The 16,021-nt window shown below is 35.0% G+C and overlaps 1 protein-coding gene across 18 annotated transcripts in view; it reads left to right on the top strand.

The window, feature by feature from the left end:
• The window catches only part of PARD3 (par-3 family cell polarity regulator), a 692,586-nt gene that overhangs the window by 418,120 nt on the left and 258,445 nt on the right, over positions 1-16,021 (top strand). For all 18 annotated transcript variants that reach the window (XM_081300388.1, XM_081300389.1, XM_081300386.1 and 15 more), the window contains 2 exons: positions 8,316-8,504; positions 9,236-9,406. In XM_081300388.1, the coding sequence (XP_081156514.1) occupies positions 8,316-8,504; positions 9,236-9,406 (360 nt within the window). The remainder of the gene's footprint in view (positions 1-8,315; positions 8,505-9,235; positions 9,407-16,021) is intronic.

Raw genomic sequence — 16,021 nt, 5'->3', positions numbered from 1 at the left:
TCTTAATAGCATGTTGGAGTAACAGAGAGTTGTGATAAAGAAATAAGTAGGGTGCACATGTGTGTGTATCTGGCTTCTGATTGTAAATGGAAACCTCTTTTTTCCTAATAGAAGTTTTCCAAACTAAATCAAAAGCATAGTTTTAAATTACAACAAAGAGTTTTGCTTCTTAATTTATATGTCCTTTTATATTTGTGTCTCTCTTTAAACTCTGGCTATACAAAAACATTTTGAATTATAAAATATTTAATGTTGGTGGAGGCTGAATCTTTGCCTTTCTTTGTACCTTTTTCTGGCAAAAGTCTTTTTTATGAACTTAAAATATTGCCAATGCTTGACACATAGTGGAACTCAAGAAAAACTCCATGTGAAGACTTTACTCTTTTTATTGGTTTTCTTTTATTTTGGAGGCTAGGTTAGTGAAATCCTAAATTATACCCCTCCAACCTAGCGAGAGGGGCAAATATATCAATGATTTTACAATAAATCTGTGTCTTAATTCCCAATTCTCATTCCTTGGGGTTGATTTTGGAAGAAAACATGGTTTATCCTCTTTAAACCACAGGAAAATTTCCTGTGGTGGATTTGTTATCTTTTTTTTCTCTCTGTCTTTCTCTTGAAAGAAGTATATTATTGCTGTCTAGAGTAACATATGATTTATTCAGGCTCATAGAAAAGAAGTTAGTTACCCCTTGCATGTTTTGAACATTGCTTGTAACATTACAGTGCCCTTAATGACTGACATTCATTTATCTGCTGTGATTTTCCCTTTTGTGCTAAGCTCTTTATGTACATTATGTTATTTTATCTTTATTATGTCTGTGACTTAGTATTATTATCCTCTGTAAAACAGGAGAAAAAAGAATTAAATTTAGGATGCTCTAAATCTTGGAGCAGGAATAAACTCATGTTGTCCTACTCTAGAATCTGCAAGGCAAAATTTACTTCTCCTCAGTATTGGTTATTGTGAAACAATTTGGTATGTGGAATTAAAAAAAATAAGTAAATACTTATATCTAAGGTAATAAGTTTCACATGTTATGTCAACAAATGCAATTGAATTTTGTTAAAATAAAAATTCCATGTTTATATGACATCTTATTAGTCATTATGGTGAGAAGAGATCTTTTTTAATTTTTTTATATTAGGAATGGATTATATGTAGACTCTATTGAGACATGGGCTCCATATTGGTGATTTCTGTTCACTGATCCACAGTCACTTTTGTCCTTTCCCACTTTGTTGACTGACCTTGCAGATACCCTCTCCTTACTTGTGCTCCTCTCTCCTTTGCCTGTCCATATGGACCATGGGAACTTGAAAGTCCTATTGTTTCATATGGCTTTTCCAGACCAGATGTAGAGTTCTCTGCCTTTTTGATTCTTTATCATATTTGTTTCTATTATTTTTATTTGTAGAATGATTTTGTCTTGCTTTAACCTTTATACTTCCTTGTGATTTCAAGCACCTCAAGAATAGATGCCCTATAATACCTAGCTCCAGCATTTATGCCAAGTAAAAGTTCAGTGAATTTATCAGTTATGTTAGTTACCTGCAACTGATTTATTTTGAGAAGTAAAACATTATTAAGATTTGATGAACAGGGTCAATGTCTGGTAGACCTTTGCATTTCCAAGATAAAAATTTCCTGAATATCTTCCTAGCAATGGACAAGTTACTGAGGGTAGGAGATAAGAATCTTGTTAAGGTTACCCGTTCAAATTGGATAGAAAGCTGAATTCTTTAGCAAAGGCCCAAAGCCTCATGCTCCATGTCTTGGATGAGTTCCTTTGCTTTTGAAAGTCTATGAAATATATTCACTTGGTAGGGAATATATTTTTCACTTGGTATGGAATTCATATATATATCTGGGTTGGACTTGATATTATTTGGGAGTTTTAGGGTCAGGAGGGGAGAGAGAGAGAGAGAGAGAGAGAGAGAGAGAGAGAGGGAGGGAGGGAGGGAGGGAGGGATGGATGGATTATATGAAATTGGCTCATGCCATTATGGAGGCTGGCAAGTTCACATTTGCAGAGTGGGCTGAGTGGCTAAAAACTTGAGAGTAGATGATATAATTCCACTCTTAAGGCAGGCAAGGGAGCCAATGGTAAGACGAAGAATAAAGACAGTCTGCTGAAGAATTCTTGCTCAGGGAAGCTGGTGTTTCTGTTCCTTTCAGGCCTTCAGCTGACTCGATGATGCCCCATCCCATTATGGAGGGCAGTCTACTCAGATTTCATTGCTTTAAATGTTACTCTCATCCAAAACACCATTTACATTGTCACCTAAGATTAACCATCGCAATAATGTGAATTTATTGGCTATGAGGCCTTAACTTACCAAAATGTCAGATTCTTTCCCATGCTTCAAATAGATTAATACATACTTCCTTTGACCCCTTTGAAGAAACTAACATACACAAATTATATTGACTTCAATGATTTGGTTTTGTGCATCAGTGTTGCTGTTTATAAAATGTGTGACCCCATGAACTCTTAATGATGACCCTAAAATCTTACAGTTGTATGCTAAGTAGATTGAGTGATGTTGGGTAAAAGTAGAACTTTAAAACATAATACAGTTTAGAGACGATACTAGACCATAAAAATAAGGTGTGACACACTTGAATTTCAAGAATTCAAAATGCATTCTAAAATGAGTTATTGGGCTTTTTCTACAAAAACCTCAGGAATATATTAGGGATTCCTTGGGACCTTCTTTGAAGATCAGAGGACACCTTCATAGGGTAACATCAGAAAGTTTATAGCCTCAATTTTGAAATCTAATGAGCTTGGAGTCAGTAAGCATGGTCATTAATAGGTTCATTTAACAATAGTTACAGTAGATCAAGTATAGGCCACCATGTTTTATCCTACCATAAGTTAACAGTTGAGCCAGGCAAAAGGAATGCTCATTAGGGAATCAATTTGTTAGTCAATTCCTCTTCATCCAAAACTCTTCAGGTTTATAAACTAAACAATTTTTTAGGCTTATAATATGAATTAGTTTTAATAATAGTTAATGTATATGGAAATATTCAAAACTCTAATTTTATTTTTTTTTACTTTTTTTTTTAGTTGTAGATGGCCACAATACCTTAATTTTGTTTATTCATTTTTATGTGGTGCTGAGGATTGAACCCAGTACCTACATGTGCTTGAGCGTTCTACCACTGAGCCAGAACCCTAGCCCCTTAATTCTGTTGAAGAAACTAACATACACAAATCATGTTGACCTTAATGATTTGGTTTTGTGCAACAGTGTTGTTGCTTATAAAATGTGTGCTATCTCAAGTCCTTAAAATCTTGATGCATCCTTATTTTAAAACAATCTTATTTCAAAATTAAAGTAGAGACCCTCATCTTATACAAAATACAGTATGATGATGTGAGGGGGAAAAAAAGAAATGTGTCATATTAGATTGGGTAGAGAGAAGTGATGGGAGGGAAGGGGAGGAGAAGAGGGGATAGGAAGGACAGCAGAATAAAATAGACACTAGTATGTACACTGTATGTACATACGTGTCTGTATAACCAATGTGATTCTGCAACCTGTACACTCAGAAAAATGAGAAATTATACCCCATTTGATTCAAATGTGTGATATGTCAAGATCATTGTATTGTCATGTGCAACTAATAAAAAAATAAAGTAGAATGATATTTTCATGATTTTAAGGAAATCATAATGATTATGTGTAGTGTATGTCCTAAGAAAAAGGACTTTTCAAAAATATATATATACTTTTTTTAAGTTGTTGATAGAACCTTTATTTATTTATATGAGATGTTGAGAAACAAACCCAGTGCCTCACACATGCCAGGCAAATGCACTACCACTGAGCCCCAGCCCTAGCCCCAAAGGACTTTTTTTATATAACTATATTATATATGCATTTAGTTTTCATGTCACTTAAGTCTCTAATACAAAAAATTTGTTCAGTTTGTCTTTGTGTTTTATTTTTAAGAGCAAATTACTTTAAGTAAAATTTAAATTTTAAAGAGAAAATTACCTTAAGAAAGCCTCTCAGCTTGTGTTTATCTGATATTTCTTTAGATAAATACTTTATTGGGTAAACATTTGAGATTAATAACTGAATATATTTTCCCCATCAGTATAGTGATGTCTTGGATATTATGAATACTCAAAGTGTAAAAAAAAATTCTTAGCCATAAATATCATTTAATTTCCCTAAATATTTTTGTAAGATAGTTTAATGGCTGATTGATATTCTGCTGTGTAGTTATATCTGAATTTGCTTAGTGCCATATATGTAAGTTGTCTATTTAGTTTTTAGCTATGATAATTTCATCATCCTCATTGATAAATCTTTGTAGATGATCAGTTTTTTAGGCTATATTATTAATAGTAACCTTTTTGGGGGTTAGGTAACATATAAACTAGAGAGGCTTTTATTATCAAATTGGCTTCCACAGTGTACCTTTTACACATTCACCAGCACATCACGTTACGTGCCCACTTCAGCACACTTTCTACATTGTTGGATACCATATTTTACATATAAACTTCCACAATGGAGAAGGGCTAATGTTGAGAGAGAAATCAAGGAGTTATAGAAGAGAGAGAAATTATTTGCTGAGTCATTTATTTCTTTGCAGAGCCTCAAATCAAATTCTGTGGTCACTTCTGTAATTTTATGGTCTTATGGTATTTGGAACATATTTCTTTGCCTCCTATCATGGTAATCAAAATCCTTGTATATCAAGCAAGATCATGTGATTGATTATTTTTGTGATTGTTATTATTTCATGTGATTATTTTTCTGTCTCTTTACATAATCAACTATCATTTCATTTTCTTTAGATGGGCTTGTGCTGTGGGTTGAGTATACACTCTGAGCCACTTCTGGGCAGCTATGTCCCCATTGATATTAGGTCTGTTGTTGGTGAAAGAAGGAACACTGGGCCATGGTGGAGGCCAGTTGTGATTATTTTTCAGTCTCACTGTGGGTATGAATGTACATTTTCTTCTTTTCTGACTATAGTGGGAAAGTAAATAGCATTCATAATGTCCACCCAGGACCGTCCCTGTTTCTTACATGCTTAGCAAAAATGCCCTTTGTTTGCTGGTAATTAAAAGGCAAAAATGTCAGTGAATAAGTGGGCAAAAGAAGAACTGACAGAACTAAAACAAACAAAAAAACCCACAAATTTTCAAGATATACTTACATGTATGTACATGAGAGATACCCATGACACATGTGCTTGACTTATATGACCACACACAAAAACTGAAGGGCAAATTAGGGAAAAAACATATATTGCATGTCTGTAGAAAGAACTTGGCTTAAGAAACTGTTGGTAAAGTACGTAATGTGGATGGAAATAACAAAGTGATAGAAAATTAGGTTCTACTTTATTTTGGAAGGTAGAGATTCCTATAGTAGTATGACATTGTGAAAGTTCTCAGTAGCGTAGCATTTCAGATGGCTTTTGCAGAGCAGATTTTTAGTGTTTTGCTGCCAGAGAATTAAGTTCTAAAAGCTGGCATTAATTTCAGTCTTATGTCGGTAGCCAAATGGATTAATAATGAAATATCAAATGAAACATACAGTGTCTCACTTTAACATTTTTAATGATAATAATGACTTAAGACTTGATAAAGAGGGCTGAAAAAGAAGATTATTCTCATATTGCAGTTTTCATAATAAATGAAACTACTCCATGCATTATGTGGTCATCTTTTAAAAGGGTTCAGAGTAAGGCAGTTGGGAAATAATTCCAACTTGATTAAAATTTTCCTTCATATATTTAGTCAGCTCTTTGTCTTTATTTTTAAAGTACAAGAAAATAAGAATTTTTAGCCTCTGTAAAATGTTAAGGAAATGTCAAAATCAGTAAATGTGGGAAAAAAAGAACAAAAGATCCACATATGTAAGTGATAATTAAAAACCTTTTAGATTTGAGGCAAGTAAACATAAATGATGAGCCTTGAGTGTGTTCATCTAAGGACTCTCTGTCTTTTCAATTTCAGGTTTTTTCCAGAAACAAAAATACTGATTTACAAAGTAAATTTATGTTCCAGTTACTTCTGAATTTCAAGTAGAAGGGGACAGTGTTGTGTTTGAAGCTATTAATGCTATTTTGTGTTTCAAATACAAAATTTACCTTTGTGGTATATTTTACTCTTAAACATTTTTATGTACTTATGTATTTTGCGTGTGTGTCGGGGGATGGAACCCATGCTTGCACATGACTTGTTTCCTTCCTCCTTCTCCCTCCCTCCCTTCCTACCTTCCTTCCTTTGTCAAGCTGTCTACCACTGAGCTTCACCACCAGTCCCATTTGGTATGTTTTTATAGTAGATTTTAAGTTGAAGTATCGCTATTCATTCACACAAATTCATTATTTAGTACTGTTTCATGGTTTTGAACTGTATGGTTAGAAATAAAAAGTAAATTGTGCCTTTGTGATTATAGAGCAAAACATGTATATAAAGCTACTTCTGTATAATAAACGTTTGATAGGTTATTGATATTTTCATGTGAGTATTTGATCTTTGTTTCTAATACATTGATTTTATTTGAGTTACAGTTGTTCTCAGGGAATATTTTAAAGATACAAAAGCTTTTCTAATGAGCAGGTTATGCTTGCTTTGGATTTTGATGCTGAAATGTGGTTCTTCTGCATAGGTAGTATTGCTATTGTCCTGTATCTTTTCAACTTGTTCTTCATTCTTAATTACATAGTACTCATGTTTTCAAAACAATAGTGCTTATTTTATTGAAAACTCTCTTCCCCTTACTGTCAGGCAATCCTTTGAGATGGCACAAGGATTGTACTACTGGGGTCTGGGAATGTGGCTCAGTGATAGATCACTTGTCTGTTGTGTGAGGTTTGATTCCCCAGTACCAGAAAAGAAAAGAAAAAGGCCTACTATAAAATATTAACATCAAACATTAATAAATTAGAAACATTACTTTTCAAATGAAGTTATTAAGGATTTGAAGATTTAAAAATAGCATATTGCTTATTATAATATAAACATCCTTACAGATAAGTACCGTACATCCAAAAATTATTTAATCAACAAATCTGAAGATACATGTGAAATCTCCAAATTCCCATTAAAAATAATTTTGTCATTATTAGATTGATCCTAATTCTTAGAAAATTTAAAAAATCTGGTAAGATGTAAAGAAGAGTGATATCAATTCATTTTCCATTCTAACAACTTTTATTGTATAGTTGAAAACTGTTTAAAAGATCAGTCTTTCTAAATGATACTACGTACCATTATAGGCATACTGTTTTTCTATTATAATTTGGCAAATCTGGTTTGATTGACTAATTGGATACTAAAGAAATGTTTCAAAATTGGGAATAGAGGAGGAAGAGTTATATGAAGAAAGAACTTGGCTCAAGTCTTTTGTACTTGGTGACTATGATTATGAAATTCATACTTGATATATTACTAATTAAACAATAATCGATTAAACAATGTTTCCTGATAATATTCATCATCTGTATTCATAATATAGTATTGTGCAAACTTTTTCCCATGGTGCAAACTTTGTCTCATGAGTGTCAAAGGTTAAAACTCTGTAGTGTCTCTAAACCTGAATTCTTTTTTCTGCTGACTTTGTGTCATCAGGATTAATTATAGTTGTGAATAAAAAAGATACACCATTGTGGACATGGAGCTATTAATAACACTGCAAATTACTATTATGAAGATAAAAGTGGCTGGGCACAGTATCGCATGCTTGTAATCCCAGCAGCTCTGAAGGCTGAGGCAGGAGGATCATGAGTTCAAAGCCAGCTTCAGCAAAAGCCAGGTGCCAAGCAACTCAGTGAGACCCTGTCTCTAAATAAAATAGGAAAAGAGGGATGTGGCTCTATGGTTGAGTGCACCCGAATTCAATCCCTGATACTGGTCCCCCTCCCCCCACAAAAAAGAGAAAAGGGGCAAATGAACTATATTTATTTATTTTTACTTCTGTTGTTGCTGTTTTTCTCTTGAGGTTTAGAGTATATAAACAGGCTAATAAAATAAATTTAAAACACTAGGAAACTCCATGCCTCCAGTCTTTCCACAGCCCCCCGACTTCCTTTTCTCAGAATCTGCTTTAGGTTTGTTTTAATATTGTAATAAGTGTTTCTGAAAATATTAGCAGCTGGTTTCAGGAATCATCTGGAGGGGGTGCAGATACACTGCTATCATGAATCTTGTCATGGAGCTTTAGTGGAAATATTGGGTCTGCAGTTAAAGAACTGCTCATTAGCAATCTTTAAAACAATAATGGTGAGAAAGAGACACTTGAATATAATGCTATGCAATTTTGTCTCCTATTAGAAAGCAGAAGATGAAGATATTGTTCTCACACCTGATGGCACCAGGGAATTTCTTACATTTGAAGTTCCACTTAATGATTCAGGATCTGCTGGTCTTGGTGTCAGTGTCAAAGGTAACCGGTCCAAAGAGAACCATGCAGATTTGGGAATCTTCGTCAAGTCCATTATTAATGGTGGAGCAGCATCTAAAGTAAGCACATGTTAACTTTATCAAGTATATGCTCACTAACAAACATGTTTCATTCCTATCCTGTGTGGGAAGTATATTCAGTTAACAGGTGTTTTTGAATGATTTTTTAATTTTTTTTAACAATAACCCATTCCTGATCAAATAACTAAGAGAAATCTTAATGCTATATCAACTCTGCATTTTTAATCTCACAGAACCTACAACCCATAATCATGCTGCTTAAGTGATGATAATCTATGCAAAGACTTACCATAGGTCCTGGCATATAGTAAAGGTTAATCTTTTCCCCTTCCCTCTCCTGCTTGTGGGTCACTTGTTCTATTTCTCAGCGCAGAGAAAATTTCCTGGCTGTTTGGTAAGGGGGCACTTCTCTGCAATTGTCTAATCGCCTGGAGCTTTTACATGTCTTGGGTTGTAAATAATCTCTATGGGTGTTTCTGGAAGCAAGAAAGTAATCACTTTGTGTCTTTTGAATTAGTATGCTATTTTGGTAAACAGATTATGATAATGACTTGATTTACAAATGTATAAATGATTGAAATAGACCCAGGCTACAATGGCTGCTTAGACTTCATTATGCTAGTGTTCAATTGGGCATAATCCACTAGGATTAAAGCCCCCACCCCCACTATTTTTAGTTTAGTTTTAATTTTTTTTTTTAACTAAAGGGAAAGCAATTTCTTTTATAGCAGACTATTTAACCACACTTATTTTACCTGTTTTCTTCCCAGGATGGAAGGCTGCGGGTGAATGACCAACTGATAGCAGTAAATGGAGAATCCCTGTTGGGCAAGACAAACCAAGATGCCATGGAAACCCTAAGAAGGTCGATGTCCACTGAAGGAAATAAACGAGGAATGATCCAGCTTATTGTGGCGAGGCGAATAAGCAAGTGCAATGAGGTAAAAAATATAAAACACCCAAGGCGCTAGTATCTGAAACTACAATAAGGCTCATTTCTTTCCTAACATTGGACAAAGAATGGCAGGTTCCAGGACCTTACCTCAAAAGACTGTACATTATCTTGGCTTGCTATCGTTGTATTGTTTTGTTATTAGAATGGGATTAGTTTTCTTAATTGTGATCAAAATATTTCTAAGTGTAATGTTCCTGTTTCTATCTCACCCGATGACACTCTCTCTGAGGCATCTAGAGACAGCAGAGTTCTCTTCTGGAAAACAGGGCTACACCTTACTCCTCTAAGCCCACAGTTTCTGCTCTCTTAAGCTGAGTTCTACCAGGTGGTGATACAACTGCTTTCTCTGAAGGGAAACAACTGCTTTTTCACTTGTTTATCATACATGGGATGCCTCTTATGAAATAAGATAGTCTGGTTTTCTCCCATGTTGTTCTTCTGTCAGTGGAGGGAGCCCCTTCCCTATCCCGGCTTCCCCTTTTCACCTGAGTGGCTGCTTTTTCAGAGATTTGTGGTTTTTTGTTTTGTTTTGTTTTGTTTTTTGAGAGAAAGAGAGAGAATTTTTTAATATTTATTTTTTAGTTTTCGGTGGACACAACACCTTTATTTTATTTGTATGTGGTGCTGAGGATCCAACCCAGAGCCCCGCGCATGCCAGGCGAGCGCGCTACCGCTTGAGCCACATCCCTGGCCCAAGATTTGTACTTCTTAATACCAATTTTTGTTCTAAATATGTTACCTGATGATATCAATACTACCCTGAGTGAAAGAGGCTTGGCTACAGTGTGCTCTGAGCTCCAGAAATATTGGAGTCAAAATGGTAGAAAATTAGGTTTAATTGAAAGTCAGTTTTGAAGGAAAATAGGAGAAATCTATGGCTCCAAAAGTTCCCTCTTCGCAATCCCTGAAGGTGAGCAGAACTGTTAAAGAAGAGACAGTGAAGTGAGACCAGAAATTGGAAATGCACATGTGGATATTTAGTTGTCTGTGGCTACACAGGTTTGAGGAAGTGGGGGTTGTAGCTATTCATTCTCCATTCTCAGCAGGAAGAATTTGTTCCCAATTCAGAAAACGAACCCCCAGATTTAGTCTGTTCAATGTTTGCTGCAAGTGTGCCTGGCATCCTGGGTTTGATCTCCACCAATGGGAGAAAAAAAGTGCTGCATTATAGAATTAGGAGTGAGTACAAAGACATAGGCACTTCTCTGGAAGGGCCTGACCATCTGCTTCCCCAAATAAGCCAACATGTACTATATGTGTTATTTTAATCTATAAATATATATTTATTTTTCAGTGCTGCTGTTTGAACCTAGGATCTCACACATGACAGATAAGCACTTTACCACTGAACAACATCCCAGACTCCTGAAATGTTATTTTTTTTAAAAAAGACATATATTTCTTTTGGTTGTAAATGGACCTTTATTTTATTTATTTATATGTGGTGCTGAGAATCAAACCCAGGGCCTCACACATGCTAGGCAAACATTTTACCACTGAGCTACAACCCTAGCCCCTTTGAACTGTTATTCTTGAATAACAGTTTTTAATGTTTCCCAAATCATTAACAAAGTGCTACATGAAAAATTGTCAATAGTATGTTTATAAGACACAATTTGGCTTATTAGATCTTTTTCCTTTCACATTCCAGAGAACAGCATTCATTCAACAGCTATTTATTGAGCATCAAGTATAGTTCAGAAAATGTAATAGATCCTAGAAACAACAGCAGTAAATAAAATAGACGGTGTCTTTTCTTATCGAACATGTATTTTCTGGCCAGTATATCAATTTTTTAGGCTCTTTAAAAACATATTAAAATGGGTGACACATCAAAATTTTCTTTCACAGACAACATTGAATGTTATGGGGGGACTTAAGTCAGAAATGAACCAGAGATCAGCATTCTACTTTCATCTCATTTAGATTATTCCCTATTGTTCCCCAAACAGTAGTGAAGCAAACCTGCACCAGCCTGAAAATGTTTTGATAAAAGCACTGATTTTATTCCCTGTTGCCCTGTAAAACACATGAATTTGGAATCCTATTGAAATATCTGTGTGTTGCATTTACTTCTGCGTGTGAATTTATGTGAATGAAAATGATTTAAGTAAGGGAACAGCTGCAATAGACAGTAATAGAGTTTAATATTCAATATTCCTTATGGTATCATTTTCGTACATTGCTGGTTATTACTATTTCTTAAGACAGTGTAAGCTTATAAAGCAATTATATCAAAAAAATCTTATCATGAGTGCTGTGCTTTCTTTGTAATACTAGCAAGAAGCCTTTTGTACTGACAGGGTTTAACTAAAGAATTATATGAAGACAGAAGAGCTCAATTCAGCTTCCCATAAGGCGTAAGACATGATTTTGCTGCTGTTGTGCTTATATTACATTAGGAAAACCTTCTCCCTGAACCAATGGAGGAGTATGTGTAAATTATGTTACTATAAATATTGATATAAGCATAGGACATCTTGATGTCACGAATAAACCTTGAGCCAAAATAACGTGTTTGAGTTCTCCCCTTCCAGGTATATTTGTCACCCATGTAGTCCAGTCTGCAAGAATATCACAGAAAGATATTTTATTGTTTCTTCTTTAAGGGTTTATATACTTTCAGGTACATAAGATGAGAATTTGCAAAAGAAAACCTTATGTACTTTGGGCATCTTTCTTTCCCTTAGACATGAAAGTGTTGCACATTATTTTAATGTTTTCTTTAAATTTATTTGTTGACTTTCCTCTCTAGGTTTCATTTTAAAACCCTGCATTCCACTAACATTATCCCAGTGCAGCACTTCTATCATGCTAGATGCTACTTCTCAATCTGTTTTGTTGACCTTTCAGGAATATCACTTTATTCTCAGAATGTTTCCTTACCTGCACTCTCTATTTTTCTACTACTCCAGTCTGTCTGTTCTCTTTCCTTTGAGGGTTCTTTTATCCTGCTTCTTGTTTTTTTGTTTCTCACAGCTTTACCTACTCTCTTGCTAATCTCCTCTCCGTGATCATCTGTTACCGCCTACACAGTTGGCCCTCCCTCTTCATAGGTTTCACATCTAGGGATTCAACCAACTGTCTCTGCAGTGGTCATGTACAGACCTTTTTTTTTTTTTTTTTGGTCATTATTCCCTAACAATACAGTATAACAACTCTTTATATAACATTTATATTGTTTTCATTATCATAAATAATGCATTATTATAAATAGAAAGTATTTAAAGTGTATGGGAGAATGTTCTAGACAAATATTATGCCATTTTATGCAAAAGGACTTGAGCATCCTTGGAGTTTGGTGTGTGCAAGGGTCATGTATCCCTGTGGGTATCAAGGGATTATGACAAGTGGTGATTGGTGATGAATCCCCTAAAACTCTCTTGGAGCACCAGATTCCTCCATCCAATTGCCCACAGATATATTCACTGGTATGTCTCTCAGGTTCCTTATTCCAAAGGCATGGTCATTGCTTCAGGAATAGAAGCCAGAGAGCTGGGGTCTCTCTCGTGCTCTCAGGTGCCTTCACTGTGTCTCTAACTTTGGCCTTGGGAATCTTTCTCTACCCAGCCCACTCTTCTCCATTTGTACTGCCATTGTTTGGATTCAGAGCCCATCATCTTCCCAAGCTCACTCATGTATTTCCCTGAAAGTTTCTGTACAGTCAGGCTGTCTCCCTCAGTTTGTACTCTACACTTCAGTAAGGGACATGTTTCTAGAAAGCAAGATACTCTTGCCAGTCCCTACTGAAATCCCTTCAGGAACTCCCGCATCTCCAGGAGAGATGTGAGCCCATCACATGCCCATAGGATGTGAGTGATCTAGAATCCGTACCCTTCCATTTCCTGTGTGCAGTCTGCTGCAGCTCCTCTGTGCTCCTTTCTCAAACTCACGTAGCCTTTCGATTTTGGTTTTCTCTTCCCAAATATTTCCATAGCCCTGTGTACTCACCTTCGCCCAGCAACCCTATCACTTATCATGGTTTCTTTCACTGGGACTGTTAATACTGAGTCTGCCAGGAAGTTGTCCATCTACTGTGTTCCGATCTATCTGTCATGGATATCAGTCTAGGGCCCAACATGTCAATGAATGATGATGGTAACAGCCCAGGAACGTTGCATTTTTCAAGAGAGAGAGAGACAACATAATTAGTATTAGAGACTAAAGTTCTAAAATAACCATTGAACAAGGTAAGAAAATGAATTTTTGGCAGATTCTACATTTCCTTTGTTTTCTTTCTTAGATCTCATGCTCTTCCTTAACTACCTTTAAACACATTTTATACCAGTGTGGTGGCCTATGCCTATAATTCCAGCAATTGTGAAGGCTGAATCAAGGTTAGCTTGGACAACTTAGGGAGACCCTGTCTCAAAATACAATTAAAAAGGGCTGTAGATGTAGCTCAGTGGTAAAACCACTTTCTTAGCATGTGCAAGGCCCTAGGTTCAATTCCTTGTACTGAAAAAAAAAATCATAAAGCAATCATTGTTTATTTTCAAAGAAATAGAAATGACTTCCCTGTGTTGTATGCTCCTGGAGGATGCTGTAATTTTTTAGAAATGAATTTTTAAGTCTTGACATTCTTTTCCATTGTTTCAGCTTTGGAATGTACAAAGCAAAAAAAAGAAAAATTGTATAGCTTATCCCAAAGGAAAAATTTGTTGAAGAATGAAATAAAATAGGGGAGGCTGGGAATAAATGCCTGACATCATTCCTTTAATATTGAAAATAACTTGTGTATCAGAATTAAATTATGCAGATTTTAAATAGCTTAAGGATATTAATATTTGTAGAAATTACTGTAATTTAACATAGCTTCCAGTTATTTTATTGTTTCTGTTAGAAGTGATTTTATGTAAACCTTCTCTAAGTTCTGGTAGGGAATATTACCATGTGAGTTTTTGAGTTAGACCCCATATTGAGGGATTTAGTCATCAGGAATAAGAATGAATTAGAAGGAATTCTTTCTCTAGATTTGATCCTTTTAGAATTAGAAATCTGTATTAGAATAGAAAAAGGCCTAAGGTATCATTTATGGTTCTCTTCATTGTATGAATTAGGAATAGATGCTGAGAGGTCAAATGATTTGCTTAATGGTTTCGAGGCCAACACACTGACAGTAATTTAGAAGCAAGTTATCCATGCCTCTTACATAGGTGAGCAGATCTAATCAATCATGTTGTTCAGGCAATCTATATCCCAGTTGTATTGGTAAGTAGCATACAAGGAAAGCATGGGCTTTAGTGTCAGACAGAATCAGTTAAATTTTTGTTCAACAACATACAGTCACAATGACTTGGGGAGTTTATTTCACCTTTCTTGCTGTTGCCAATAGGAATGTGGAGGAAGTTAAATGTTGTCCTACATGAAAGCAGAACCTGAAACTGTGTCTTCAAAATCCCTCTACTCCCCAAAAGTAAAACCTATCTTTTTATTTTTTGCTTTTTGTTTACCTGTCCTTTGGATGCTGGCATTTTCTAGCACATATAATTGTAATCTAGGTTAAATGTCATTTGATTTCAACATTGTGCTCTGTCCTCAGTTTTAAAGGCCTTCTTTCATGTAACCTCGTATATCATTTTAAGGAAAATCTGAGTCACACACTTTTCTGAGGAATGAATTTATTAAGTAAATTATTCAGCCAGTGCCTGATCTCTACCAGGCATTGGGGATAAAATGGAAAAGAATATGCTCATAAAGTCTGAATATCAAATAATAAGATCTTGCCAATTGCTAACTAGGATCCAGTTTTAGGTTGGCTGAAGGGGATTAGGGCTATACCTATGCCAGCTTTTCAGTGTTTATAGTGGAGATGGTAGGATACATTTTCTTTATGTGAAAAATGTCATTTACCCACTAATGTATAATTAGATCAAAATGAGATTTTACTAAACCCTACAGAAATTATATTAGTTTCTTTAGAATAAACCAAGATTTCTCCTTTTTTTAATAAAAGGAGAATATGCCAAGTATATAATGAAAAGCATAGTCACTGGACAATATCCAGTTTTTTTGTTATTAAAAAGCATTTATTATTTTCTGATTATAAAAGTAATATGATTTGAATATATTTTCAAAAGCATACCATAGTTACATTATTTTTAGATTTCAAGGTTATGCTCAATTTTTATACCTTTGTAAATAATATTATGATAAATATTGATTTTTCCCCCGTTAGGATAGTGACTACAAAGTGAAATAAATGCCTAGTCAAACAGCCAAAAAAATATGATACTTTTTGACCTACCTTTTTAATTTCCAAATTACTTTAGCAAAACATTATCACTCTACCCTCCTACCAATATGGGTTATCTTGTTGCAACCTAGAGCTACAAGATATTCTTTAACAGAATCTTGCTAAGGATGGAGGTGAAGGTTAAAACAACTACTGCTATTACTTGGGACTGAATTAGAGTGGAGAAAAAGTGTACAGTTTAAGCAGCAAAGAGACAATGTCATGAAAAGTGCTGTTCTGTTTACTATGGGTTCTTCTCATTAAGCTTAAATTTAATATGAGGATTTTAGAGCATGGGAGACCAAGCTTGGAGAGTGGTTATTCTGCCCTTACCTCCTCTGTGCTGCTGCTATGCCACCTGACACA

Source organism: Spermophilus citellus (genome assembly GCF_964194105.1).
Source record: "Spermophilus citellus genome assembly, chromosome: 6".
NCBI lineage: Eukaryota > Metazoa > Chordata > Mammalia > Rodentia > Sciuridae > Spermophilus > Spermophilus citellus.
The sequence above is the reverse complement of the archived record's forward strand: the minus strand, read 5'-3'. Positions and strand labels throughout refer to the sequence as shown.